At 58.5% G+C, this 27,552-nt stretch overlaps 3 protein-coding genes across 5 annotated transcripts; all 3 read right to left on the bottom strand.

Annotated features, from left to right (window-relative positions):
- Nucleotides 1–10,085: 10,085 nt before the first annotated feature.
- On the bottom strand, nt 10,086–13,275 carry C1QB (complement C1q B chain). The gene is made up of 3 exons (XM_051637405.1): nt 13,190–13,275; nt 11,831–11,993; nt 10,086–10,814 (listed from the first exon to the last, which is right to left on the bottom strand). Exons 2-3 carry the CDS (start codon nt 11,988–11,990, stop codon nt 10,240–10,242), a joined length of 735 nt encoding a protein of 244 aa, XP_051493365.1. The 5' UTR covers nt 11,991–11,993; nt 13,190–13,275; the 3' UTR covers nt 10,086–10,239.
- Nucleotides 13,276–14,280: 1,005 nt separating this feature from the next.
- On the bottom strand, nt 14,281–16,622 carry LOC127392909 (complement C1q subcomponent subunit C-like). Of its 2 annotated transcripts, XM_051637404.1 has the most exons (3): nt 16,537–16,622; nt 15,499–15,688; nt 14,281–15,272 (listed from the first exon to the last, which is right to left on the bottom strand). In XM_051637404.1, the coding sequence occupies exons 2-3, from the start codon at nt 15,677–15,679 to the stop codon at nt 14,716–14,718; spliced, it is 738 nt and encodes a 245-aa protein (XP_051493364.1). In that variant the 5' UTR covers nt 15,680–15,688; nt 16,537–16,622; the 3' UTR covers nt 14,281–14,715. The 2 variants fall into 2 exon arrangements, with proteins under 2 accessions (XP_051493364.1, XP_051493363.1); XM_051637403.1 differs by lacking the exon at nt 16,537–16,622 and having other exon boundaries at nt 15,499–15,697.
- A 1,064-nt stretch (nt 16,623–17,686) lies between these two features.
- On the bottom strand, nt 17,687–19,918 carry C1QA (complement C1q A chain). 2 transcript variants are annotated; one of them, XM_051637407.1, is made up of 3 exons: nt 19,791–19,918; nt 18,840–19,011; nt 17,687–18,703 (listed from the first exon to the last, which is right to left on the bottom strand). In XM_051637407.1, the coding sequence occupies exons 2-3, from the start codon at nt 19,000–19,002 to the stop codon at nt 18,138–18,140; spliced, it is 729 nt and encodes a 242-aa protein (XP_051493367.1). In that variant the 5' UTR covers nt 19,003–19,011; nt 19,791–19,918; the 3' UTR covers nt 17,687–18,137. The 2 variants fall into 2 exon arrangements, with proteins under 2 accessions (XP_051493367.1, XP_051493366.1); XM_051637406.1 differs by lacking the exon at nt 19,791–19,918 and adding an exon at nt 19,544–19,598.
- Between the last annotated feature and the right edge of the window lie 7,634 nt (nt 19,919–27,552).

Here is a 27,552-nt window from a genome sequence, read left to right as displayed (position 1 = left end):
TGGAAAATCCACTCTGGAGGGCACACACTGGAGAGGTTATTAACTGATGGCTCCACCACAGGGTGTCAGTGTGATTTCTGGCTGCTTGCCACACACCAGAGGATCCACACGGCTGGTCCATGAGCTGCTGATAGCTGATGAAGGTTGCTCCAGGCCAAAAGGTACCACTGAGCCCAACCTCTCTTTTGCACAGCCTGTGTCCTGCAGCAGAACCCCTTGACTTGGAGGGGCTCCAGGAAAGCTGGACAAAGCACCCAGCACTGCACCCAGAGTGCTGCAGGCTCTCCCCTCCACATCCCCAGGGTGCTGCACTGTAGGCAGCTGGTGACACTGGCAGGACCACCCTAAATCATAGAATCATAGAAAAGTTTGGGTTGGAAAAGACCTTCAAGATCACCGAGTCTGTTACCCCAACACTGCCAAGGCCACCACTGCCCCATGTCCCTCAGCACCACATCTACAGGGCTTTGAAATCTCTCCAGGGATGGGGCCTCCAGCCCTGCCCTGGGCAGCCTGGGCCAGGGCCTGACAACCCATTTGGGGAAGAAATTGTTCCCAATATCCCATCTAAACCTCCCCTGCCACAACTTGAGGCCATTTCCTCTTGTTCTTTGGCAGAAGAGACCAACCCCAGTGGCTCCAACCTCCTCTCAGGCAGCTGCAGAGCCAGCAGGTCTCCCCTCACCTCCTGGTCTCCAGGCTGGACACCCCCAGCTCCCTCAGCTGCTCCTGCTCAGACTTGTGCTCCAGCCCCTTCCCCAGCTCCCTTGCCCTTCCCTGGACACGCTCCAGCCCCTCCATCTCCTTGTCCTGAGGGGCCCAGACCTGACCCCAGGATTCCAGGTGCAGTCTCACCCGTGGCCAGGAAAGGGCTCAGGTGCCACCACAGGAATAGAGTCCAGGTCTCAGTGGTTGCTGGAAGCTTCCCACTGTTGGTGCTTGGTACTGGAGGGGGGTTCTCCATGAGACAAAACTGCACAAAGCCCTTGCATTCCCAGGGCCTGACCCTCTGCCCAGCCCTCATGGCCATCCTCAGGGGTAGATCCATGGCATCGGGTCACCTTGCAGCCCAGAGCTCAATGGGTTGTGCAGCCCATGGCAAGTGTGCAGCTGCAACCCAATGTTGGGGCTGTGTGGGGCTGTCCTGCTCCCTCCTGGAGTGTGTGTGGGGCTGTCCTGGGCTGTGTGGGGCTGTCCTGGGCTGTGTGGGGCTGTCCTGCTCCCTCCTGGAGTGTGTGTGGGACTGTCCTGGGCTGTGTGGGGCTGTCCTGCTCCCTCCTGCAGTGTGTGTGGGGCTGTCCTGGGCTGTGTGGGGCTGTCCTGGGCTGTGTGGGGCTGTCCTGCTCCCTCCTGGAGTGTGTGTGGGGCTGTCCTGGGCTGTGTGGGGCTGTCCTGGGCTGTGTGGGGCTGTCCTGCTCCCTCCTGGAGTGTGTGTGGGGCTGTCCTGGGCTGTGTGGGGCTGTCCTGCTCCCTCCTGCAGTGTGTGTGGGGCTGTCCCGGGCTGTGTGGGGCTGTCCTGCTCCCTCCTGGAGTGTGTGTGGGGCTGTCCTGGGCTGTGTGGGGCTGTCCTGGGCTGTGTGGGGCTGTCCTTCTCCCTCCTGGAGTCTGTGTGTGGCTGTCCTGGGCTGTGTGGGGCTGTCCTGCTCCCTCCTGGAGTGTGTGTGGGGCTGTCCTGGGCTGTGTGGGGCTGTCCTGCTCCCTCCTGGAGTGTGTGTGGGGCTGTCCTGGGCTGTTTGGGGCTGTCCTGGGCTGTGTGGGGCTGTCCTGCTCCCTCCTGGAGTGTGTGTGGGGCTGTCTCGGGCTGTGTGGGGCTGTCCTGGGCTGTGTGGGGCTGTTCTGCTCCCTCCTGGCATGAGCAGGGCTGTTCTGGGACGTGCGGGGCTGTCCTGCTCCTCTGGCAGTGCCGCTGATGACCCGCTGCTGTTCCCGTCTCCTTGGTGACTGCACATGCCAGCATCCCCAGACAAAAGCTCTCCTGGCACATAATGGGGACAGGAGGGAGCACTGGGCCGCAGTGTTCAGCCCCTGGGAGCTGCTTCCCAAGAGCTCACCCAAGGGCTCCAGCCACCCGAGTCACCCAGGGCTTGCAGATAATCCCTGTTCAGACCCCAGAGGGATCTTTCAGGTACATGTCCCTTGTGTCACATCATGCATTTCCCTGGGGACCCCCCTGGCAATGCTGCACGTGGCAGTGGCTCTCTGTGCTGTGGGCTCCCAGCTGGCTTGATTATTTTTTTTTTCCTCCTCTGCATGGAAATACAGGATTTAGGGCAGCATTGAGGGCAGTCCTGGGCTCTTCCAGCCTGGCACTGACCGCTCCTGCCTCGCTGCAGCTGGAGGTGTCTTGTGCTTTGCATGGGGTGTGTGTGGGGCTGGGTTTGGTGCCTGTTCCTGCTACGTGCCCTGCGTATTAATTCACGTGAGCCCTGTGGCTTGTGCCATGTGAGGCACATGGTGACATATGTGAGGAGCACAGGGCTGGGGCTTCTCTCACAGCCTCACCCAGGCTGGGGTCCTGGCTCCCCTTCCCAGCATCTGCTGCTAAAGGAGGCAAAGACCCACATCCCTCTGCCCAGAGGCTGCTAGGACAGGGCATGTAACACAGCAGGGTCTGCTCCTTCCTGCGGGGAAACTGAGGCATGCACGGGAGGGTCACTGCTTTGTCCCCAGGTCCCTCCCAGAAGGTAGCACGGGAAGAAAAGCAAGGTGTGCCTTTCCTTTTTTTTTTTTTTTCCCTGCAGAACACAGAAAACCCCTGGAGGGCAGGGCCGGGCTGTGCGGGGCTCTCCCAGACCTGCCTCTTCACATCTCCAGCTCTGGTTTGGGGGGGTTTCACCCACAGCCTGGTCCTGTATCACAGCACAGAGGATGCCCACCCCTCCGCCCAGCCTCCAGCACACGGGGCGTGAGGGGGGCAAACCCCAGCTGCCGGTGATGCACCCCTCAATCCTGCTCCCACCAGCTCCCTGCTGCGGGCCCGGGGAGATGCTGCTGGGGTGGGGCGGGGAGGGAGGGATGCAGAGGCCGGCGGAGCGGAACGAGCCCGACGTGGCAACGAGCTGCGCCGGGAGCTGAGCGAGCCCTGCCCGGGCTTCCCATCCCCGCGCATCCCTATGGAAACCTGGGCCCCCCTCCTCACACCCCATCGCTCGCCCCGGTGGCCCCGCTGACCTCCCAACTTGGGGAGGGGGGGGGGCACAGCGGCCTCGGCCACCCAGCTCCAGGGGAAGGGGCTGCGAAGGAGCAAGGGGGTCCCTGAGTCTCCTCTCCCCTGTGGGCTGCCCCACCTTGATGGGGCATCCACCCCACATCCCCACCAGCCCCATCCCACCACCCCACAACCCGGCCCCCCCCCCCCCCACGCTGGTCCTTCCCCACCCACCCCCCCCACCCCTTGCGCTCCCTCTCCTGCACGAGTCCCCTGAATGCTCCATTTGAAGCTAATTCCGGCTGAAATCTGGTTTGCTTTCCGACGTTGCTGCTTTAAATTGGAGAGATTGACCTTGTAGCAGGAGGTGACACGCAGATGCACATCAGCAGCCCGTCAGAGGGGGCCGGGGGGGGGGGGGGGGGGCTGGGGAGGCTGCCGAGCCGCCTCGGGGACAGGCCGACTATTTTATGAGTAATTTAATATCTGGAACACAGACTTTTCATTCCCAGAGATCTGCTGGGGAAAGAAAGAGCCTTTCTGCAGCCCCGCAAAGGCTGTTCCTCATAAGGAGACGGAGCAGGGGAAAAAAAAAAAAAAAGGGCTGAGACTTAACCCCTTGGTGGCCAGCAGAGAGCAGAGCCTGCCCAGCTCCCAGGCCCTGCACAGGAAAAGCAGGATTTCCCCTTGGAGCTCCAAGTGGGAGACAAGCCAGTCTGTGATGCTCCAGGCAGAAGAAACAGTTGCTGGTTCTCTTTCAAATTCAAATCCAAGCCTGACTGAGGATGGGGGGAACAAACTTCTCGGAAGCCCTGAGGATAGATTTGGGGTAGGAGGTGTTGTCTGAACTGCCTTCCCTCTATCAAACTCTACATGAGACATGCTGAGGTTGCAATTAGTCCCATCTCCCAGTGGAGCCAGTGCACCCAGGGGATCCATGTGGGGGGGCTCATGCCCTGCTGACAGTCATAAAATCCCAGACTGGTTGGAAGGAACCTTAAAGACCATCCAGTCCCAACCCCCTGCATGGGCAGGGACACCTCCCACCAGCCCAGGTTGCTCCAAGCCCCATCCAACCTGCCCTTCAACACTGCCAGGGATGGGGCAGCCACAGCTTCTCTGGGCAACCTGGGCCAGGCTCTCACCACCCCCATAGGGAAGAACTTTTTCCTAATGTCCAACCTAAATCTCCCTCTTCCAGTTTGTATCCATTCCCTCTCATCCCATCCCTCCCTGCCCTTGTCCCAAGCCCCTCCCCAGCTTTCCTGGAGCCCCTTCAGGCACTGGAAGGTGCTCTAAGGTCTCCCTGGAGCCTTCTCTTCTCCAGGCTGAACACCCCAGCTCTCCCAGCCTGGCTCCAGAGCAGAGCTGCTCCAGCCCTCTCATCATCTTTGTGGCCTTCTCTGGACCTGCTCCAACAGTGTCTTAAGTTGGGGAACCCCAGAACTGGACCCAGCCCTGCAGGGGGGTCTCAGTAGAGAGACCTGCTGGTTATGCTTCTTTTGCTGCAGCCCAGGACACTGTTGGTTTCTGGGCTGCCAGCACATGTGGCTGGCTCCTGTCCAGCTTTTCAACCCCCAGTACCCCCAGGTCCTTCTCCTCAAGCTTGTTCTCCACCTGTCTTGGGATTGCCCAGATCCTGGTGTACCGTGATGTGACCGTGTGTGCCCCAGCCCCCAGCTGACCTGAGCTGGTCCTGCTGTGTCCTGCTGGTCTCTGCAGCCCTCACAGCCAGCACAGTCTGGCCTGTTGCCCCAGTAGCTCCCAGAGCATCCCAGCATGGTGGCACAGCACTGAACCCACGCAGGCTTTGCCTCCTGCTTGATATTATGGTTTGGGGAAGGGGAGCGAAGGGAGAACACTGAAAAAAACATGCAACGTCTCCCTCCAGAGCCAAGGGCAGAGGAGCAGGCAGAGAGCAGCTGCCAGCGTGGCAGCAGGGACTGCACCTCAGTGCTGGGAGGCTGAAGGGCAGGAAGTGCTGGTGGGCTGCAAGGGAGGGAGCTGCTGGTGGGGGAAAAGCATCTCTGCACCTAGGAGTGATGTCAGGAGGGAGCAGGGCAGTGGGCAGGGCTTGCATGGGAGGCTGCGCAGGGCAGGAGCCTGCCAGGCAGCAGGACTGTGGGTGTGTGAGGCCAGCAAGGAGCAGGTCCAGCCAAGGATGGCTTGGGAAGGGCTGGTCCTTAGGTAGCAGGTGCTGGGGGCTGGCTGGGCTCAGCACAAACGGAATAACACCTTTGAAGGTGCCATGGCTTTTGCTAGTGATGTCAGACCAGATCACAGGCCCCACATCCCTCGTTCAGTCTTGCTTTGATCTCTCCAGTCCAGCTTCCCTTTCCATGAACACATTGATGGGCACTTAGTGGGCTCCCCCACTTCAGATCCTGCCACAGTCCAGCGTGTGCCTGGATGGGAGTTCCAGCAAAGATAAAACCACTAAAGCCCCAGCAAGATGATGCAGGAGAAGCCTCCATGTGATATTCTTGCTGATCCCTGTTCCTACATACCTCGAAACAGGAAGATTTTATTTTAGAATCCCACCAGTGTCTTTGCCCATCAAGGGATTTGCTCCACTCGAGCTCTGGACCAAGCCAGGGCCTGGTTGCAGCAAGTCCCCAGAAAGTGGCACTCCCACCTACTGCTTTTTGGTGTCACTGGGCACCTTCATGTGGTACATGATGGGGCAGGGTGACTGGGTGACGTGGCTCTGCCCCACGTCAGCTCTCTGTGCCATTCAGCTCCCCAGCCTGTGCCACCTCCAGCACTGAGCGACCAGAGCACCCCACGGCTGCTCAGCTGCAGCTTGTCCAGACCACCTACCCACCCCTAAAACCCCTGCTCCCAAGTCACTTCCCAACACCACCCGCCACGACTTCTACCAGAGCATCTGCTGAGCATCTGGTGGGCTCTGTCAGGGCACATCCCAGCCCTTGCTGCAGGCGGGACTCCACGGTGAGGGGCAGAGCACCCCCTGGTGCAGGTCTCAGCTCTGCTCCGGGTTCACCATGAGGGGCTGCTGCTGCCCCCCTAGAGCGGGGAGGGGGGGAAAGGGAAAAGAAAAACCCCAAGGGACAGTCATAAAATCCCAGACTGGTTGGAAGGAACCTCAAAGACCATCTAGATCCAACCCCCTGCATGGGCAGGGACACCTCCCACCAGCCCAGGCTGCTCCAAGCCCCATCCAACCTGCCCTTCTATGTGTGTCTGGACAGACCTGCAGATGGGGGGGTGGGGGTGTGTGGGGGTGTGTGTGTGTGTGCAGGGTCAGCGTGTCTGGGTGAGAGCAAAACCTGCACATCTATGCAGAGGGTGCAGATGGGACCAGGTCCACAGAATCCCAGAATCTCAGCATGGTAGGGAGTGGATGGGACCTCTGAAGATGATCCAGTCCAACCACCTGCTAGAGCAGGGTCACCTACAGCAGATCCCACAGGAACATCCAGGTGGGTTTGGAATGTCTCCAGAGAAGGAGACTCCACAGCCTCTCTGGGCAGCCTGGCCCAGGGCTCTGTCACCCTCACTCTCAAGGTTTTCCTTATGTTTAGGCTGAACCTCCCCTGGGAACCTCCAGCTGATGACTGCTGCCCCTTGTCCTTTTGCTGGACACCACTGAGAAGAGTCTGGTTGAAGTCTGATGACAGGTGCTCACGGGTAAGGTGTAAAGGGTTCATTGAAGGTGCAAATTGATCCTATCCCTGAGAGCCAGCAAATGTGGAGCTCCCCTTGTCCTCACCACCAGGCTGCACCTCACCCTGCAATAGGTTTCTCCCCAGCCCTCCTTAATGGTTGTGCTGTTCCAAGATGGTTTGGTTTGGCATGGAATCACTAATGACTTGACACAGGGCAGGGAGTGGGAGGTTTGGGAGCAGGGCTGTGGCAGTCCTGCCTTCCCTGGGCTCCACCAAGGGCTGCCAGGGCAGCTCCAAGCTGTCCACATTCCCTTTGTGGTGGCCCTGAGCACCTCTGAGGGTGGTGCAGAGGGTCTGCTGGCACAGGGCAGTGCTCTGGGCTGCTGCTGGGTATGGTCCCGTGGGAGGGGGCATCTGCATCCCAGCTCTGGCCTCAGGGAAGGGGTTCTGGGGCCTCCTGCAGGGTCAGGAACACTCTGCCCACACCGAGCAGACCAGGAGGATCTGAAGGGTAAAGTTACATGTGCCACCAGCAGCCCCAGGGCTTGAGGCCCCCTGGGGCCCCCTTCTCTCACCTATTTTGGACACCCACGGGCTTGCTGCTCCACGGCACGTGCAGTGGCAGCTTCAGGGGAGCAGGCAGCTGCTGTCCCAGGGAGCTGATGCCTGAGGTGGCATCGACGGGTGCTGCTGAGGCCCACAGGAGGTCACAGTGCCTCGTGCACCTCTGTTTGTTGGCTGTGTGAGCACTGTGAGCTGCACTCCAGAGGCAGCTGGTACCCGTGCTGCCCTCTGACTCCCTCCAGGTACAGCCAAGACCCTAGAAACCCTTTGGCTTCTGCTGGTGTTAGGTCAGGCATTAGTTGTAAAAATAAAACCAGCTCCACACCGGAGGAGTCCTAACAAAGACCTTTTCAGGAGTCCAAAATGATTATTGCAATTACTCAGCAAGGCAGAAAGCTTCAGCCTGCTGTCCACTAGCATCCCAGCTCTGCCCCTGCAAAGCTGCCTCCTGTCCTGCTGCGTGGGGTTATCCCATGCCAGAGGAAGGACTTTGCATTTGTCTCCATTAAATGTCAGGAGGTTCCTGCCAGCCCATTTCTCCAGCTTTGAATGACAGCCTTGTCTTCCAGGACAGTGACTGCTACTTGATTTGGTGTCTTCTGCAGACCTGTGGAGGGTTCGGTAGACTTACCTGGTGTGTCCTGCCCAGCCTCTTGTTTTGGGAGTGGAATCTTTCCCTCCACCTTCCCCGCCAACCTGGTCGTATTTGGGATGCTGCACCTGCAGCTGCAAAATGGCCTGAGCCTTGCAGCTGCACTTGGAAAGCAGCCCAGAGCTCCTGCACAGGGAGAGCTTTGGGAGGTGACTGAAGATCCCTGACTTGCTGACAGGAGGTAGAGGTCTGGGGACAGGGGGTGGCTGCACTCCTGGGGGCAGCAGCTGCAGATGTTGCTGAAGGAAGGCAAAAGCAGTGAGTTGCTGAGGAGGAGGAGGCAGCCACCCAGGGCCCCAGCAGGCAGCACTAACCTGCTGGAAAAAGAGGCTCAGGAGAGACCTTCTCACTCTCTACAACCACCTGAAGGGAGGTTGTGGTCAGGTGGGGTCTGGGCTCTTACCCAGGCAACCAGTGACAGGACCAGAGGGCCTGGCTTGAAGCTGCTCCAGGGGAGGTTTAGGTGGGATATCAGGAAGTATTTCCTCTTGGAAAGGGTGATCAGACATTGGGATGGGCTGCCCAGGGAAGTGGTGGAGGCACCATCCCTGGAGGTGCTCTAGGAAAGGCTGGAGGTTTCACTTAGTGCCACGGTCTAGAGATGTGGGGGTGTCAGGCCATAGGTTGGACTTGATGATCTTAAAGGTCTTTTCCAGCCTTGGTGACTCTGTGATTCCTCCCAGTCCTGCCAGGCAGGGCAGCTCTGAACATCCCACCCAGCCCGGCCCTTCCCGCCGGGGAGCAGGGATGCTCCGGGGATGATCCCGGGGATGCTCCGGGGATGATCCCGGGGATGATCCCGGGGATGCTCCGAGGATGATCCCGGGATGCTCCGGGGATGCTCCGGGAGATGCTCCCGCTGGCCGGGTGGGAGCTCAGCCGGTCTCCGGTGCCACCTGCTGGCAACTCATTCCGGACAGAAACCGGAGCCACCAGTGACCACCACTGCCCTGCGCTGGGGCAGGGGCAGCTGGGCAGCCCAGAGTTGCGGGGATCCACACGCAGACTCCAAGAGCTCCATAAAAGCCCCTCCTGCCACCCTCAAACCCTTCATCATCGTCCTTTCAAGCAGCCCCTGTCAAATCCCAGATCCCCAGGAAACCTCTCCTGAGCAGCCCGTGTCCAGCCACAGCTCTTGGGACCACCTGCCACAGCTGGGCTGGGGGCTGCAGGCATCCAGTCACAATGGGCTGTCACCTGCTCCAGGGACGTGGACATCTTTGGGGTCCTCAGCTCTTACTAATCAGGAGATCCTTGGCTGGGTTATAGGATCTCCAGAAGAGGTTTGACTGGGCTATAGGACTTGGTCCTGTGGGTCCTCTGCTGTTGTCAGAGGGCTGCTCTGGAGCCTGCCAAGCTGCACCAGGGGACAGCTGTGTGCCCTACCCTGGGGCACATCCCTGTGTCCTACCCTGGGGCACATCCCTGTGCCCTACACTGGGGCACATCCCTGTGCCCTACACTGGGGCATATCCCTGTGCCCTACACTGGGGCATATCCCTGTGCCCTACACTGGGGCATATCCCTGTGCCCTACACTGGGGCACATCCCTGTGTCCTACCCTGGGGCACATCCCTGTGTCCTACCCTGGGGCATATCCCTGTGCCCCACACCTCTTCCATCACAGAACCAAGCTCTTCCCCACACACACATGGCTCACCTTGTTACAAGCTTTGACAAACTTCTGTGGATATTCTTGTCATCCTCACCTCAAAAGAACATCTAAGAGAGGCTGGTGTCCCCAGATCCTACAGGCCTCAGGTATCTCCAGTGTGGTACCATCTCCAGCATGTCCCCATCTACCACCAGTACCCAGTGGTCTCAGTTGTCACAGTTGTTATGTAGCCTTCATCTGGCTACAGACCAGGTGGCCTCTCCATGTTTTCCTAACCCTGTGCTGGGACATTCTCTGGGTGGCTCTGGAAGGAGATACTCAGCACTTTTCTGCAGCAGGGGCTGTATGAATTGATGGGCTCTGCTCAGCAGGAATGAGATACTAAGGAACCTGGGCTGCACCCAGGGGTGCAGGAGGCAATGCCCTGGGTATCTGAGCATTATTCAGGGAGAAAGAGGCGAATCCTAGGCAGGAAAGAACCAGTAGCAGAAGGACTTGTCATTTAATGTGCAAGACCAGCAACAATGGACTTAGGGCAGCAAATCTGGAGCGATGAGTTATTTCCAGGGGAGTCCTCAGCCCTAGGTGGGCCAGGCAGCAGGGAAGGGCCGCAGAGACACCAGCAGCAGGGCTAAGCATCAGGGAAGACCAGGAAACCAGAGAAGATGCTGTCAGACCCTTCTATCCCCACCAGGGAGTTCTTCTCTGTTGGCTCCAGCCAGACGGACTCGTTTGCTGCCATCTTGAGGACCACGCCGCCTGTGGTGACCTGGTAGCTGTTGTGGGAGTAGTCGCAGAAGGTCACCACCTTCTCTCCTCTGCTGCCACCCCGGCCCTTTTTTATGCTGAGGCACAGGTTGCTCCTGGAGGTGACGTGGTAGGTGAAGTAGTAGACGCCCGGGAGGCGGCAGACGAAGCGGCCGTAGCGGTTCTCGTAGTGACCCTGCCGGTTGGACAAGATGCGGTCGAAGCGAACGGGCTGGTCCCGGCGGGGGTAGGAGCTGATGGACCTGGCAGCTGAGAAGGCAGACTTGAGGCTGGCCTTGTAGTCACCGGAGTCCCCCTGAGGGCCAGGGGGTCCCATGAGACCTGGTAAGCCCTTTGAACCAGGGGGACCCCTGGGGCCAACCTTCCCAGGGTGCCCTGGCGCTCCTGGGGCTCCCTTCTCCCCCACGTCTTCTTCGTGCACCACCTGGCCTGGGGGACCTAGAAAGTAGGGGGAAGAGTAATTGTGGTTGCAGCTGGGCCCCATAGGTCTGCAGAGGGGACACTGGAAAGGAAATGCAGGGATCTGGGTCAGTGGACACCCTGCAGCTGTGACAGCCCTTGTTCTTGTGCACCCTCTCTCCCAAGGTTCCTTGGGGTGCTTTGGTCTGTCCAGCCCCTCTGTCCTCAAATGTCACTCCCACCTGATAATATCCCCAAGGGACTGGTGGAAAATTGATTGCTTTCCCAAGACCATGCACCTGGTACTGCCTTGTCCTGCATCTGAGGCAGCCCCTGGTACCAAGACAGGCTGGGGGGTGAAGGCCTGGGGAGCAGCCCTGCCAAGATGAGCCCAGACAGCCTGGGCTGCATTGAAAGAAGCATGACCAGCAGGGCCAGGGAGGGGATTGTCCCCTCTGCTCTGCTCTGGTGAGAGACCCCCCTGCAGGGCTGGGGCCAGTTCTGGGGTTCCCAACACCAGAAGGACATGAAACTGATGGAGCAAGTCCAGAAGAGGCCACAGAGATGATGGGAGGGCTGGAGCAGCTCTGCACTGGAGCCAGGCTGGGAGAGTTGGGGTGTTCAGCCTGGAGAAGAGAAGGCTCCAGGGAGACCTTATTGTGGCCTTTCAGTACTTAATGGGGGCTTATAAGAAAGATGGGGACAGTTTTCAGCAGGCCTGTAGTGACAGGACAAGGAGCAATGGCTTTAAACTGAAGGAGGGGAGGTTCACACTAGATATAAGGACATTTTTTTTTTACAATGAGGGTGGTGAAACACGGGCCCGGGTTGCCCAGAGAGGTGGCAGATGCCCCATCCCTGCAAACATCCAGGGTCGGGTTGGACGGGGCTTGGAGCAACCTGGTCTAACTGAAGCTGTCCCTGCTGGCTGCAGGGAGCTTGGGCTAGGTGGCCTTCAAAGGTCCCTTCCAACCCAAACCATTCCATGAGTCTACGCTTTTCCTGCTCTCTGTATTCCCCAGGTGACATGTCCCCTCCTGTAGCCTCCTCCTTACCTGGCTCACCCTTGGGGCCGTTCTCCCCATCCCTGCCGTTGCTGCCGGGCTGCCCCGGCGCCCCTGGGATGCCCGGGATGTTGCCGTAGGTCTCGCAGAATGTGGCACTTGCCAGCTGCCCTCCAGCCAGGCAGATCAGCATGGCCCACACGCTCTGCATCTGCTGGAGCACAGGAAGGGGTGGAGGGGCTTGCCTGGGGCAGTGGGGGGTGGGGAAGGCACCCCGTGCTGCTCTGGAGGATGAAGCGCTTCTGTGTGATGCCACCAATTTGGGGGAAACATCCCTCTGCAGAGCCAAATCTACTCACCTTGTAGAGGCCAGCCCCTCTGGGCATGGGAGGGCTTGGCACTCTCTTCCTCCTCTTAAATTATCAGTTTATAAGTGCCCAGAACTTCAGCACATGAATATCTGAGCACAGGTTGTGCTGTCCTGGGCGTCTGGTGTCCAGCCTGGCTGCCATGGAGATGTGGCCAGGACCCTACTGCCCTGAGTGCCCACTGCTCCCTCAGAGGAGGAATTCTGCACCACAACTATAGAGCAAAATCCTTCCCCAGGCCAGGGCAGCTGCACCATCTGCTCCTGCTCCCCACCAGCACACCCAAGGGACAGCTTTGGTCCTTGCAGATGGCTGTGAAATCCCCAAACCTGTCCCCTACCCTCTGTGGGGTCCTGTTGTGTCCTGCCACACACCTGCTTCATCCCAGGAACATTCCTGCATCTATCCAGCCTTGTTGGGGCAGTCATGTGAGCTTCCAGTCCCTGGGATCTCATGTTCCTTCTGCCCTCCCTGCATCCCACAGCTCAGCTCCTTCCCCCAGCTCCTGATGCAGGGGCATGTGGGGTAATCACTGGGCATTTGGGGGCTGGATCTGGACACCACTTTGCCCCAGCCACACTCCTTGGCCTCAGGTGGACTTTCCCAGCATTGAAACTCTGATGTCAGCAAGAAAAGAGGCCATTGAGTTGGATCCTCCACCCAGAGCAGCTCCAATTCAGATGCAGCATTCAGATGTATGAGGACCTGCAGGCTTCTAGCCCAGGTCCAGGCAGGCAAGACCATCTCAGGGCAGGAGAGCACCCCAGGGCACCCTTCAGACTGATGCTCAGTCCCTGATCACCCATCTGGCCCCTTGCCCTCTCCCCTTTCCACCTCCCCCTTCCCCCAGGTGGAACAGAAGGGGTTGGGTTCCTCTTGGGGATCTCCCCCACCCCCAGCCCACCAGCCCCCTTTCTCTGCTGCTGCAAGCCACAGCAAGGTGGTGCAGAGGGGGATTGTCACCCCAGCACTGCCAGGTTCCCCGCGTGCTCCTGCCTGCAGGGGGGAGCTGGGGCTCAGCTGTGCCATGTCTTGCTCTTACCTTGAGCTTGTCCTTGCACAGATGGGGAGATGGAGCAGGACCCACCAGCGTCCTGCTGGGAAGTGACCCTGGAGAGAAGCAGAAGTTTGCTGCAATGGTTGTTGTGAAAGGCTCTGGGCCACATCCCTTTTTTATCTTTAGCTCCTACCCTTTCTTCAGTGGTACTTTCATATCCACCATGAACATCAGCTCAGCAGAACATGCTGTCCCCAGATAGCCCCGTGGGGCCCTTCAGGGGTACAGCCTTAGCCCCAGGGAGCAGAGGGAAGTCCACTGTGTCCTGCAGGGTCCCTGGGTCCTGCTCACGTTTGTTTTCTATGGGGAACACTGCAGACAAGTTTGGGGTTACCCCTGCAGAAACCCCAGTCCCTCAGGCTCCTCTGTGTGTACCCAGCTCTGCTGCAGGTACCAGCAGGACCAGAGGATGCTGCAGGATCTCAGCATCCATCACCTTGCATCTGTCACACAGGTTCTCCTGAACATTGTGGATGGGAAGTGATTTCACCCAGTGGTGAAAGCACTTCCAGACCTGCTTTCTGCTGATGCCTGGTGGAGGTGAAGCACAGGACGTTCAGGAGATGATCCCCTGTTCCACCATGCAGCATGTGGCACCAGGAGGAATCTCCATTGTGTTTGGGTGGACTCTGTAGCCTCCACGGCCATGAGCTCCTTTGGTCTCTCTTGGACAAGCCAGTGCTTCCCCTTCCCTGTCTCTGATGAGGCTGGGGTCCTGGGGATGTCCTGGCCACCAGAGCCATGGCTATGAGGGCTGTGTGCCCTGCAATTGAATTGCATCCACTTGGAGGAGAAGTGGAGCATCAGGGCCCCTGCCTGGAGTAGCCTTGGTTCCCCCTCCCCTTGGTGGATCTTTGTGCATGGGCTTGGGAACAGCCCCCTTGCTGCAGTCAGTGCAGGGGGGGGTGACCTGCCCTGGTGACCTGGGGCTGTGAACAGTGTGTGGTGCTCACTGGTGCTGAGCACAGTTGAGTCAGCAGGGGCCCGGGGACATTCTGGTGCCCCCCAGACATCCAGATGTTGTGCACACCCCCGCAGAAAGGCAAGTCAGGGACGACAAAATACTCTGGGACAGGTGCACTGGGGAGAGTTTTATTGACACTTTCCAGAGGTGGGTGATGGTGAAGGTGCTGGTGCCAGTCTGCTCCAGGGCACCTGGCTGTTCCTGGTGCAGTCCAGGTGGGAAGGGGACAGAGGCAAAGAGACCTCTGGGTCTGGGAGCAGAAGGGAAGGTGAGGTTATCATGGTGGGGGTGCCATCAAGACCTGGGGTCTTGGCACCATCACTTGGGGTGCAGGTGCATCCAGACACGCCTGTTCCCCCTGTTCAGTGGCTCCTGAGCTCAGCCCCCTGGCCAGGGGGTTGGGTCTGGTGGCTGAGGCTGACCCCCTGGCTGGGGCTTCCCACCCAGCAGAGAAACCTGGAGCATCAGGAACAGCCTGGCAAGGAGCACCAGTATTTGCAGGGCAGGGTGAAGAGGTTGGTGTGCTGGGGTGGGCTCTGCTGGTCCTTTAGTCTGGGAAGAGCAGGAACCCTGAGAAGATGCTGTCAGAGTTGGCAATGCCCACCATGCCGTTGTAGTCGTTCACCTCCAGCCAGACCTGGTTGCCAGCAGCCAGGTGCAGGAGGGTCCCACCAGAGCTGACCTGCACGCTGTTGGTCTTGTGGTCACAGAAGCTGGCCACCTTGCTCCCGCTCTTGTACAGGATGACACAGAGGTTGGCTGTCTGTGAGGCGTGGAAGACAAAGTAGTAGAGGCCGGGGAGCTTGCAGGTGAACTTGCCAGTGGTGGTGTTGTAGTCCTGGTTGGTGTTGGTGATGACGTGGTTGAACACCACGGGGACGTTCTTCAAGGGGTACACGCTGGTCTGCCTGGTCACTGAGAATGCTGACTGCTGGTTCTGCTTGTAGATGCCTGGCATCCCCGGCTTCCCGGGCGTGCCCGTTGCTCCAGGGTCTCCAGGGGGTCCAGGGGGACCAACGGGGCCAGTCTTGCCAGGCAAGCCAGGACTACCTGGTTCCCCTTTCATGCCCTTGGGCCCTTGCATTCCCTGCGTGGCTGGGATGCCTGGGGGGCAGTGGGAAGAGAAAGGGAGTCAGTGACAATGGCAGGATGTGGGGAGAGGCTGCCCCAGCCTCTTCCCTCAGGCAGGAGAGGGTTGTTGCCCCTCTCCAGCCTCTTTTCCTTCTGCTCTGTCCTCAGAGGATGCTCTCCAATGGCCTGCAGACCAGGCATGGAGGACTCACTGCTCCCCCTTCAACAGCTCATGTGGTTGCCCTCCTTGGTCACTCACCTGGCTCTCCTTTGGCTCCCTTCAGCCCATCCCGGCCATCCTTGCCTGGCAGACCTGGCCAGCCTGGCAGGCCTGGAGTCCCATAGCAGCTGTAAGTGACATCTTCAGTCATAACAGACCCCAGACTCAGCAGCAGGAGGGCAAGAACCAGATGGAGCTGTTCCCAGAAGCTCTGCTCCATTTTGGTGCCCTGGAGCATGGAAAGGGAAAGAAAGCGGAGGGATGAGGAGCCACAGCAGGGTGGCTTCCAGGCCATGGGGCACAGGAGATGCTGTGCTGATGGTACCAGGAGCACCTGCTGCAGTGGTAGGGCTTTCAGTGTCCCCCTCATGCCAATTGCCTGGCAGTGGGGAGGTGGGTGTGTGGAGAGGGACCCTGGGCTCCTCCCCACCCCCAGAGCTGCTGGCACAAGGGGGGATGGACCTGTCAGGTCTTGCTGCACACATGGCCAGCCCCAAGCTCTCCTGCTCCAGTGTCCTGAAGCCCCTGCAAGATGCAGACCTTGCTGCAGATGGTTGCACCATGCTGCACTGAACCTGGGGCTCCCTGGACCTGGCAGATCTCACCCCTCCTCCAGGAGCAGCCTGAATTTCCTGGCTCTGCCCATCAGGATCAAGACCCCCATCAGCTGGGAGTCTCCCAGGACAGTGCCTGGTCCAGGGAACTGGATCTTCTCCCAGCAAGGACAAGTGCCTGACAACCCTTTCAGTGAAGAAATTGTTCCCAATATCCAACCCAAACCTCCCCTGGCACAACTTGAGGCTGAATTCTCTTGTTCTGTCCCATGTTCCTGGGGAGCAGAGCTCGACCCCCCTGGCTCCAACCTCCTCTCAGGCAGCTGCAGAGAGCAAGAAGGTCTCTCCTCAACCTCCTTGTCTCCAGGCTGGACACCTCCAGCTCTCTCAGCTGCTTCTCTTGAGGCTTGCTCTCTCATTTTCCTCCTCCTCCTCTCACTCAGCCCAGCCCTGTGCCATGCTGCTGGACCCCCAGTCCCCGAGCTGCCCACCCCCAGGAGATGGGCCCTGCTGGACCCCTTACCTCTGGTGGGGGGAGCAGGGGGTCCTGGAGCCCTCTGGCTGCTGTGTGCACAGCACGGCCTGGGTGACTCTGTGACAGCTCTTGGAGGAAGCTGCAGAGTTAGGACGGGGCCCCTGGGGACCAGGAACCCCCAGCTGGCCCCAGCCCAGTTTCACATCCTCCTGCCCGGTTGTTTCACTGGAGCAAGCCTGGCTGGGCAGCCAGACCTGCCCTTGTGCTCCTGCAGCAGCAGGGGCTGGACTCACCATCCTTGCAGGTGTTTAAAAGCCGTGTAGCTGCTGAGGGACGTGGTTTAGCAGTGGCCTTGGCAGTGCTGGGTTAGTGATTGGACTCAATGACCTTAAAGGTCATTTCCAACCAGAACAATTCCATAATTCCAAGGTCATCGCCTGGCTCTGAAGGGAGTTGCTCTATCCCCAGGCAAGGGGACTGAAGGACATTTCTCCTTGAGGGTTTCTGACCTGCAGGATGGCTGGCCACTCTGCACCCAGCCCACTGGCTGCTGAGTGCACTGGTGCCCCAGCAGCTCTTGTTGGGGTGTTGGTCCTCACAGGTGACCTGGGCTCCTCCACACTGCTCCAGGAATGGAGACATCTGGCTGCTCAGCATCTGTGGAGCAGCAGTCCCAGGGTATGGCATCTGCGTGGCTTCCCTGATGCTTTCTGGCTGCCTGATACCTGCCCGACCTCCCTTCTTCCCACTAGTCTCACCCCAAGCTGAAGAGAGAAGAGTCTTGCCCCACAACCCCACCACCACCACTCCACAATCCCATCAGTCACCCCAACGTCCTTGTCCTTCCTTGTGGAAAGGCTGGAGGACCTTTCCCCTTCCTGGGAGAGCTGGGATACCAAGAGAGGACCGTGTTGGTGAGGTCCACTACCTGCTGCCTAAATTTATCCTTCTACAGCACAGCTGGTTTGGGCTCCTCAGGGGAAGGGGACACAGGCTTGTCCCAGAGATTTCCTGCTCCTGGAAGTGCCCGCTCTGCTTGCACACTCAGTTCCCTCCTGTCCTCCTGCTCTTGCAGCTGGGGTCTGTGCTTGGCCAAGGGCAAACGGGGAGCTCTGCTCTCCCTGGGCAGCTTGGGAATGGGCCCAGGACACCAGTGATTTGGGTGAGACACACAAATAGGCAAGAAAAACCAAGCAGCTGTTTTGGAGGGTTTTATTTATAGTGCAGTGGGCTGGGATGCTGCGGGGCAGAGCTGAGGGGCTCCAGGCTTGGTTAGTGTAGCAGAGCAGGGGTTTCTCACTCAGGAATAAAGACCCACAGCTGGTGACACACAGTGACAACTGGTCCCCTCTGGTGTGGGGTCTGAGTGCCCAGGAGCAGAAAGGGCTGCAGGGACCAGGTGCCCCCAGAACGGGGTGGGCAGGCTCAGAACAGAGGGAACTGCTCTCAGGGGTCTCAGCAGTGACCCCCAGCCCGGCCACGCCGGGGGAAGGAAAAGGACCACGGTGGCTCAATGTGGGGCCACCCCCATTTGCCGGGGCACTAAACCATCTCACAGGCTAACCGGGGAGGGGGGTTGGGGTGGGAAACACAGGCAGCTGCCCCCAGCACGGGGCCGTGGGGCTCAGCAGGTCCCTGCCTGGTGTCCATCAGCCCGTCTGCGGGAAGAGCATGAAGCCGCTGAAGACGCTGTCGGCGTCGGAGCCGCTGTAGATGGAGCTGCCCCTGGGGTCGGTGCTCAGGGCCACCCGGTCACCCTCGGCCAGGCTGATCACGCTGCTGCCCGAGTTCACCTGCAGCAGCTCACGGCTGTTGGAGTCGCAGAAGGTGACCACACGCTCCTGGTTCTTGGTGATGCTCAGGCAGAGGTCCCCGCTGGAGACCACCTGGTAGGAGAAGTAGTAGAGGCCGGGGACGCGGCAGGTGAACTCCCCGCTCCGGGGGCTGTAGGAGCTCTCCTCGTTGGTGATGATGTTGTCAAACACCACCGTCTTGCCCAAGGGTGGCGGGGACTTCCTCGAGGCAGAGAAGGCAGGACGTGGCTGCTCCAGGATGTTGCCGGCTTTGCCCTTCTCCCCCTTTGGTCCTGCCAGCCCCGGGACCCCAGGGGGGCCATACAGGCCGTGGTAGCCCTGGTTCCCAGGGATGCCTGGAGGCCCCGGCTCCCCTGCGTCCCCTTTGAGTCCCTGGATGCCTGTCCTCTGTGCTGACTTCCCTGGGGAGAGGTGGTTAAGGGGGCAGTTCATGCCCATCTGGCATCTCCTGAGCTGCTGCCACGGCCCGAGATGCTCTTGCCGAGAGGCTTGAGGCTTCCAGACCCCCTGCACTGGGAGTCCCCAGCTCCTGCTTACCTGGTTCTCCCCTGTCACCCTTCTGCCCTGGCCTCCCATCAAGGCCAGGGACTCCTGGGAGGCCATCCTTGCCATCTGGTGCCCGACAGGTGTTGCCCTGCGCCAGGGCCGTGCCCAGCACTGCTGCCAGGGTGCTGGTCACCAGCCAAAGCCCGAGTTCCATCCTGTGTCCCTGCAAGCACAGGGGTGGGACATCAGGGATGGAGACAAAGCTCACAGCAAACACACGGATGCCCCCTGGACACAGACACACCAAGTGCTGTCCACCAGCTGCATGCACAGAGCTACCACACCAGCCTTGTGTTGTTGCCCACTGCAGGTAGCCCAGCCACCACAGCTGATGGGAAAATTACTTCACGGAGGAATTCTGAGGCTGTTCCCTTGTGTGATCTGAAATCATTGATGTTGCTGAAAATTTCTGACGTGCCCACGGCAGGAGTGCGGGGCTGGAAAGCCCAGGACATGGAGCAGGGCATAAACCCTGTGCCCTGGGGTTGGGTGGTTGCACATCAGAGGAGTGCAGAGGATGCTTCTGCCAGTGCTGGGGGAGCAAGCACTGATGGACAGAGCCATGGTCCCATGGGAGAGAGAGCACCAGTGAGGAGGAAGGCAGAGAGGAGACAGAGGAGGGATGAACAGGTAAGGGATCCAGATCAACAACAGAGCTGGGAGAGAAGAGGGATGTCCTGAACACACAGACCTACCCCAGAACCTGAGGGGCTCAGCCCGGGATAGCTGTAGAGCCCAGTGATGCCCACAACATGGAGAAAAGACAGATTCCTACAACCCTTTTTACTCTACACCACCCCCAACTCCCTGCATCATCTTCTCCTCCCTTTCCTACTTTAAACCCTTGTGGAAGGGGGAAGTGAAGAAAGGAGGGGGATAGGGAGCAAGGACTGGAGAGCAGTGGGAGAGGGGACATGTCCCCAGCTTTCTGGGGGGACTTACCTCCTTGCTGGGGATGAAGGCAGACCCAGCTGAACAGCAGCTCTGTTTGCTGGAAGCTCTTCCCTGGGAGCAGGGAGGAAGAGGAGCAGGGGGGGCTGTGCTTGCGTGCACAGGGTTTGCCTGGTTGGGAAACAGAAGTGTCAAAGGGACAAGTTTCACTTTCTCTGCATGAGAGAGAAACTCATTGTTCCTCTTTCCACTGTGTGCTGGTCACAGGCAGGGGACAGCTTGGTCAGCAGAAATGCAGGACCACAGGGTCCCAGCCTGGCCCAGCAGCACGGTCCCCACGGCAGGGGCTGGTGGGAGCTGGGCACAGAGCAACACAGAGGTGGGGGGTGCCCAGAGGCAACGCCTGTCACTGCAGGAGGGGACAGCTGGTGTGCCACAGCCACCCAGGGACTGCTCAGCAGGGCTCAGCATCCCTGGATGGCTCCTGGTCTGGGAGATGGGCAGAGCGTGGCTGTCACTGGCACCCAGCCCTGTCATTGCTGCTGCTGGGGACTGTCCCCTCCCCGTGCCCACCTTGGTGCTGCACCCTGATGGAGCTGGGCTCCAGCAAAGGGCTCCTTAGTGCCTGTGTGGCTCAGCAGGCCCTCCAGCCTCCTTCATCAGACGTCTCCTTCCTCCTGCCCTCACTTCAGAGGCTTGGGGACCTTGTCTCTGTAGTAGAGTGGGAGAAGATGGGGGTCTCTGGCATCTAGGTTGCTCCCAGTCCCCTTGGAGTGGCTGTACCTTGCACCAGCCAGTTCTGAGCAACCCCAGGAGCTGTGTGTGGCCTCACAGAGACCTGCACAACGAAGAAGCCAATGTCTCACACCACCAAGCCCAGGAAAGGTGTCCAGGGGTGTGAGTTCAGCTCCTCCAAGAAGAACCCAAAAATGCCAACAGTACCCAAGTCCCACTGCAGCCAGGAACCCAGAGACAGAATCACAGAATCATAGAATGGTGAAGGTTGCAAAGGGCCTTGAAGATCATCTAGATCCAACCCCCTGCACGGGCAGGGACACCTCCCACCAGCCCAGGCTGCTCCAAGCCCCATCCAACCTGCCCTTCAACACTGCCAGGGATGGGGCAGCCACAGCTTCCCTGGGCAACCTGGGCCAGGGTCTCACCAGCCTCACAGCCAAGAATTTCTTCTTGATGTCCAACCTAAATCTCCCCTCTTCCAGTTTTCATCCAACCCCCTCATCCCATCCCTCCCTGCCCTTGCCCCAAGCCCCTCCCCAGCTTTCCTGGAGCCCCTTCAGGCACTGGAAGGTGCTCTAAGGTCTCCCTGGAGCCTTCTCTTCTCCAGGCTGAACACCCCAACTCTCCCAGCCTGTCTCCAGAGCAGAGCTGCTCCAGTCCTGGGATCATCTTGGTGGCCCTTCTCTGGACTCTCTCCAACAGATCCATGTCTCTCCTGTGCTGAGGGCACCAGAGCTGGACACACACTCCAGGTGGGGTCTCACCAGAGCAGAGCAGAGGGGCAGAATCCCCTCCCTGGCCCTGCTGGCCACACTTCTTTAGATGCAGCCCAGGACACAACTGGCCTCTGGGCTCCAGCACTCACTGGTGGCTCATGTCGAGCTTCTCATCTCCTCCCACCCCCAAGTCCTTTTCCTCAGGGCTGCTCTCCAGCCCTTCTCCCCCCAGCCTGTATTTGTGCCTGGGATTGTGCTGACCCAGGGGCAGGACCCTGCACTTGGCCTCATTGAACTTCATGAGGTTCATGGCCCATCTTTCCAGCCTGTCAGGGTCCCTCTGGATGGATCCTGTCCCTCTTGGGTCTCAGCCACACCACACAGCTGGGATCATCAGCAAACTTGCTGAGGAGAGACACTCAATCCCACTGTCCATGTCTCCAACAAAGATGTTGAACAGCACTGGTCCCAGTACTGAGCCCTGAGGGACACCACTGGTCACTTGCCTCCACCTGGACACTGAAATACTGGCCACAGCTCTCTGGGGGTGGCCACCCAGCCAATTCCTGATCCACCCAGTGGTCCATCTGTCAAACCCATGTCTTGTCAGTTGGGCAACCAGGATGTCATGTGGGATAAGACATGATGCCATGGCCCCAACAGGTGAACATCCCTGGGACCCTAGGGATCAGCCAGGCCACCCTGTGGAGGATAAAGTGGGTGGCCAGGAAGGGTTTTCTGACCCGTATCCACCTGGACATTCCTCTGGGGAGCCCTGGGACAGCTGAGAAAGAGGTGTCAGGGTCCCCAAAGCAAAAGCAGCCACAGCTGGAGCTGAGGGGAGGATGTTCCAGGAGAGAGGCTGGTGTGCAGGACTGGCATCACAGTGGTCCTGAGGCCAAAGGCATCTGGCACACCCTGCCCTCCCCCTGCCTGCTGCCTCTAGCCCATCCCAAGGAAGGTTTTTCATCATTTCCCAAACAGCTGAAAAAGGGAACGACCAGTGTGAAAGCAAAAATCAGCCCAGAGACCCTGGCCAGACAAAACTTCACTCATCAGTGCATCTCCACGAATCATCACCTTTGGAGATCTGTCACTGAGCTGGTCTTTAATTCCTTGAATATATGCCCTCTTCATGCACTATGATACACATCTTTAATCAAAATGTCACCCCAGAATGAATCAGATGCCCAGAAGAAAACCAATTTTATTTTATCAGCAGAGTTCCTCTATCAGCCAGACCTGTAACCGTGTCAGGAGAAGATGACAGGTGAGCTTGAAAAGACCTACCTTCCACACAAGGGTGGCTCTGGACAGTAATTGTATTTCTGCCCTACTGCCCTTTCTTAACATACAGCCAAACTGAGGCCACTCCATCATTCCATCCAGGACTGATGGATGGCAGTGTCCTGCTGCTCCTGTGTCCTGTGGCTGTCCCCCCAGCCCCATTTAGATGCTGAATTAGGGGGGCTGGTTGCAGGTTTCCAGCATCTCCTGAGCATGGGTGTTGGTCCAGGCAGCAGCTCATCCAGGATCTTGAGCTTCTTGAGCAGGATTTAGCCCCACTCCCTTGACTTGTTGCTGCGCTCAAGCCAAGCCTTCCTCTTCCATCCCCTGAGCATCTCCTCCTCCTGATCTTCAGTGGGGCCTTGGGCAGAGGAATCATAGAATCTCAGAACCATCCAGGCTGGAAAAGCCCCTTGGGATCACCCAGTCCAACCATCATCCCTGCTCTACCAAGTTCTCCCCTCAACCACATCCACCAACACCACATCCAAACCACCCTTCAACACACCCAGGGATGGTGACTCCACCACCTCCCTGGGCAGCCTGTGCCAGGGTCTGACCACTCTGTGAAATAACTTCTCCTCATGGCCAGTCTGACCCTGCCCTGGTGCAGCTTGAAGCCCTTCCCTCTTGTTCTGTCACCTGTGAGAAGAGACCAGCACCAACCTCTCCACAATGACCTTTCAGGCAGTTGTAGAGACTGATGAGGTCTCCCCTCAGCCTCCTCTTCCTCACACTAAACATCCCCAGCTCCTCCAAGCTGGCTGCGGGGAGCTGGGGAGGAATCTCGCCCCCTGCCAACCAGGAGGCTTCTGCAGACCCACATCTGCCAGCACACCCCCCAAAAAAATCCCCCCGGGTGCCACATTTCCCCTCCACACCAGGGTGTCCCCGGGAGCTGTGGCACAGGGGACGAGCCACGAGATGGCAGTGGTGCCTCAGCCATGCCTGCTGTCCCTGCTCCTCTTCCTCCCTGGCCCCTCGGGAGCCCCCCCAAAGCCAGATGCTTCCTCAAACACAGGGGGGAAAAGGGCAGGAGGGGTTTGTCACCCCTGAGAAGTGAAGTGTCCCCAGGCAGGACCAGGCTGCGGTGGCAAGGGGTGGTGAAGCCTGGCAGGAGCATCCCTGGGGATGCAGGTTGAGCTGTGGCCCGTTGGCACCAGCAGCATGGAGAAGGGGCAAGGGACACCCCTGTGACATGAAACGGGGACAAGCCCGAGGGAGAGGGGAAGGCTGGTGGGTGCTGGAGCAGCCAGAGGATGCTGGAGCTTTGCAGAGCCCCGAGTGGGCACCAAAACCCGCCCCAAAGAGGACAGCCCTGGGTCTGGGGGAACCTGGCCACTCTGGTGAGCATCCACACCGTGTCACAGCCTCCTGGGGCTGTTGCAGACCCAGGACCAGCCTTGCTCCAGCTGGATTTGGCCCTGAGCAGCCCTCCTCTTTTCAGGATGGGCCACGGGGCACTCCTCCACTCCTTGCTGCCATCCCAAACGGTGGTGCCAGAGAAGACAGGTGAGTGTCACCCCAGCCTTGCACCCCTTCAAGGAAACGAGGTGACCCCTGCAAAGGCTCCTCCCTGCAGCCCCAGTGCCTCAGGCACACAGGAGCTGCCTGGCAGCAGCTGTGGGGAGGGATGCTCCTCTGCTGCCTTCCCTGCTGGGGTCCCCTGGGGTGCTGAGCAGAGCCAGGAGCTGCCAGAGGAGGATACATCAGGTAACGAGCACTGACCTGTCACCGAGTGACAAAATGCTCCAGGCTTGGGGCAGACTGGCTGGAAGGTGCCAGGCAGAAAAGGACCCAGAGGTGTTGGTCAACAGTGGCTGAACGTGAGCCAGTGTGTGGCCTGGGAGGCCACCAGCATCCTGGCTTGTGTCAGCACTGGGGTGGGCAGCAGGAGCAGGGCAGGGACCATCCCCCTGTGCTGGGCACTGGGGAGGGGACACCTCAAATCCTGGGGTCAGGTCTGGGCCCCTCAGGACAAGAAGGACATGGAGGGGCTGGAGCGTGTGCAGGGAAGGGCAAGGGAGCTGGGGAAGGGGCTGGAGCACAAGTCTGAGCAGGAGCAGCTGAGGGAGCTGGGGGTGTCCAGCCTGGAGACAAGGAGGTGAGGGGAGACCTGCTGGCTCTGCAGCTGCCTGAGAGGAGGTTGGAGCCAGGGGGGTCGGGCTCTGCTCCCCAGGACAAGGAAAAGAACAAGAGGAACCAGCCTCAAGTTGCCCAGGGGAGGTTGAGATTGGATATTAGAATAAATTTCTCCACTGAGAGGGTCATTAAACACTGGCCCAGGCTGCCCAGGGAGGTGGTTGAATCACCATCCCTGGAGGTGTTTCAAAGCTGTGTAGATGTGGTGCTGAGGGGCAAGATTTAGTGGTGGCCTTGGCAGGGCTGGGGTAACAGTTGGGATCAGTTGTGGATCTTAGTCTTTTCCAACCAGAACACTTCTCTGATTAGATGAAAGGTGGGTGGTGGGAGCAGCTCTGGCAGGTAAGGCCCTCACCTCTGCTGCCAGCCACCAGCATCCCAGTCTGCACCTGCACTCCTTGGGAGGTCAGGACAGTTCAGAGCATCTGCTCTTCTGCAATCACTGGTGGCTTCATGATGTCCCAATAACCACACAAACTGCTTTTGCAGCTGTGGAGCTGGCCTGGGGCTGATGCCCATGCTGATGCCCACCAGACAAACATCCTGCCCAATGTGACAGTGTTTGCTTGAATTCTGAAGTCTCTTCCATCAATGAAACAAGAAGCTGGGATGGTTCAGATGGCCTGGAAGGATTTCCTGAGATGTCAGCTGAAATCAGGCTGCAAGGCCACTTGCCATGAGAATTCTGAGGTGTTTTAATTGCAGCCCCAGGGGTTGTGTAGTTCCTGTGACAGATGCTTGCACAGAGCTGGTGTGAGGAGCAGGGACAGGTATTGGGTTCCAAAGCCAGGATTTCATGCTCCAGCCCTTGCCCACTGTCTCCTGGCATTGATGCACATCCCTGTTGGCTCCTGGGATGAGAGGGGATAGATGAGTGCTGAACAAATGCTGGGAAAGCTTGTCCCATCCCTCCTCCCCTGGTTCTCTGCTAAGGATGTCTGGGCTTGTCCTTAGTCAACATCTCTGGATAATTTGGCTGATTGCTTCCCCTTTGTTCATGTATCTGTTATTTGTTTATTTCTTTGCTGGTGCAACAAGCAGTTCCAGATTGATCACTCTGGCATGTAAATGAGCTGCTCTAGTGCTCCTCACTGAAATGTGTAGATGGGGAGAGTTTGCAATCAAACACAGCCAGAATCTAAATTACAACACTTCGGGCCACAATGGGAGGGAGGAGACAGGAGGGATGTGCCATACATGAGATCAGAGCAGGGTGCCCAGAGCTCTGCTGCAGCTGGCCAGGAGCCCCCAGGGCCACAGCAGGAGGCACTTCTCTGAGTGCCCAGGTGTGCTGAGGTGTTGCCTGCAGGGCTGGTGTGGCCCCCGTGGTTGGTCCCCCCACCTGGGGCAGAAGGCCAAGCAGAGGGAGCACAAGGCTTTTGGGGAATGGTAGAACCTGGTCTGTGGTCAAGCCATGCAGACAACAGGGCTACGGGCTGCAAGGAGCACCTGACCTGTTGGATGGGATAGCAATTTGCTTGCCATCATGGCTCATGTTTGGCTTCTTCCCACCACTCAGGCTCCATTAAAAGCCAATGGTTCATCCAGGACACAGTTCTGCCCATCTCAAGGTCAGTAAGTGAGATGACTCAGTCCAGGGATGCCCTGCCACATGCTGGTGCAGGAACTTCTGCCCTGGCTTTGCAGAGGTCCTGCTTGGCTGCTTGATCCTCAGCCCAGCAGCAGTGCCTGCTGCCTGCAGGAAGGCTTGTGCTGCTTTGGTCTTGAGTCATGGAGTCATAAAACCAATCATGCAAGCAGAGGAGAAGTTCCTGTACCACCCTGTGGCAGAGCATCTCCAGGCTGAAGTCCAGCCAGGAGGAAAGTGATGTCCATCAGACACAGTGCTGTGAACGCCAGCTGGGCCAGTTAAAGGACCTCTAGGATCTCCTGTCCAGCTCCTTGCTTGTGGCAGGACTGTTCTCAGCACCAGTGAGGGGTGACCATCTCTTTGCCTACCAAGGACAGAAGACTCCCACCACTCTGGGACCCTGTCTCAGGGCCCCACCACACCCAGGTCCACCCATCTTTGCAGTTGCACTGAGTGACCCCTGTCCCTTGTTAACAGCATTTGGCACTAGGAGGTGTGTTGGGCTCTACCTTCCTTGCCATTGCTCCCCAGCAGCTGCAGCTGTGACTAGATCCCACCCCACCCACCCCTTCACCTGCCCAAACACAGCCCAGCAGGGTGGTCTCCCCACTGCTAGTCCTAAGGGTAAAGAAGATCTCTTGACCTTGGCCACGACTCCCCTGCTGTAGCCTGAGGTGCAGTTCATCCTGTCTGTGGTTTGCTCACATTCAGCCTGGTGTCCTCCACTCCCCACCAGCCCTTTCCCTGCTCCCACAGTCAGTTCCCAGCTGGTGCACCCTGTGTGCAGGAGGTGGTGCTTCTTGTGGTTCCAGAGTCCACAGTATTTCCTGAGCATCCTCAAGGGCTTGAAAAATGGCTTGAAAACAAATCCATCCTTTCTTTCTTTTCTTTCTTTCTTTCTTTCTTTCTTTCTTTCTTTCTTTCTTTCTTTCTTTCTTTCTTTCTTTCTTTCTTTCTTTCTTTCTTTCTTTCTTTCTTTCTTTCTTTCTTTCTTTCTTTCTTTCTTTCTTTCTTTCTTTCTTTCTCTCTTTCTCTCTTTCTCTCTTTCTCTCTTTCTCTCCTTCTCTCCTTCTCTCCTTCTCTCCTTCTCTCCTTCTCTCCTTCTCTCCTTCTCTCCTTCTCTCCTTCTCTCTTTCTTTCTCTCCTTCCTTCCTTCCTTCCTTCCTTCCTTCCTTCCTTCCTTCCTTCCTTCCTTCCTTCCTTCCTTCCTTCCTTCCTTCCTTCCTTCCTTCCTTCCTTCCTTCCTTCCTTCCTTCCTTCCTTCCTTCCTTCCTTCCTTCCTTCCTTCCCTCCCTCCCTCCCTCCCTCCCTCCCTCCCTGAACACTGTGAGATTCCCTC

The sequence above is a fragment of the Apus apus genome, chromosome 20 (genome assembly GCF_020740795.1).
Source record: "Apus apus isolate bApuApu2 chromosome 20, bApuApu2.pri.cur, whole genome shotgun sequence".
Classification (NCBI taxonomy): domain Eukaryota; kingdom Metazoa; phylum Chordata; class Aves; order Apodiformes; family Apodidae; genus Apus; species Apus apus.
Note: the sequence above shows the minus strand (reverse complement) of the source record. Positions and strands in the feature narration are given on the sequence as shown.

Excerpts from the sequence above, each read along its gene's own strand:
- C1QB (XM_051637405.1), bottom strand. The coding sequence starts at position 11,990 with ATGCAGAGCGTGTGGGCCATGCTGATCTGCCTGGCTGGAGGGCAGCTG. Across the intron at positions 10,815-11,830 it reads CGGCCCCAAGGGTGAGCCAG|GTCCCCCAGGCCAGGTGGTG; the intron begins GTAAGGAGGAGG and ends CCTACTTTCTAG.
- LOC127392909 (XM_051637403.1), bottom strand. The coding sequence starts at position 15,697 with ATGCTCCAGGGCACCAAAATGGAGCAGAGCTTCTGGGAACAGCTCCAT. Across the intron at positions 15,273-15,498 it reads GGGAGCCAAAGGAGAGCCAG|GCATCCCAGCCACGCAGGGA; the intron begins GTGAGTGACCAA and ends ACTGCCCCCCAG.
- C1QA (XM_051637407.1), bottom strand. The coding sequence starts at position 19,002 with ATGGAACTCGGGCTTTGGCTGGTGACCAGCACCCTGGCAGCAGTGCTG. Across the intron at positions 18,704-18,839 it reads GGGTGACAGGGGAGAACCAG|GGAAGTCAGCACAGAGGACA; the intron begins GTAAGCAGGAGC and ends ACCTCTCCCCAG.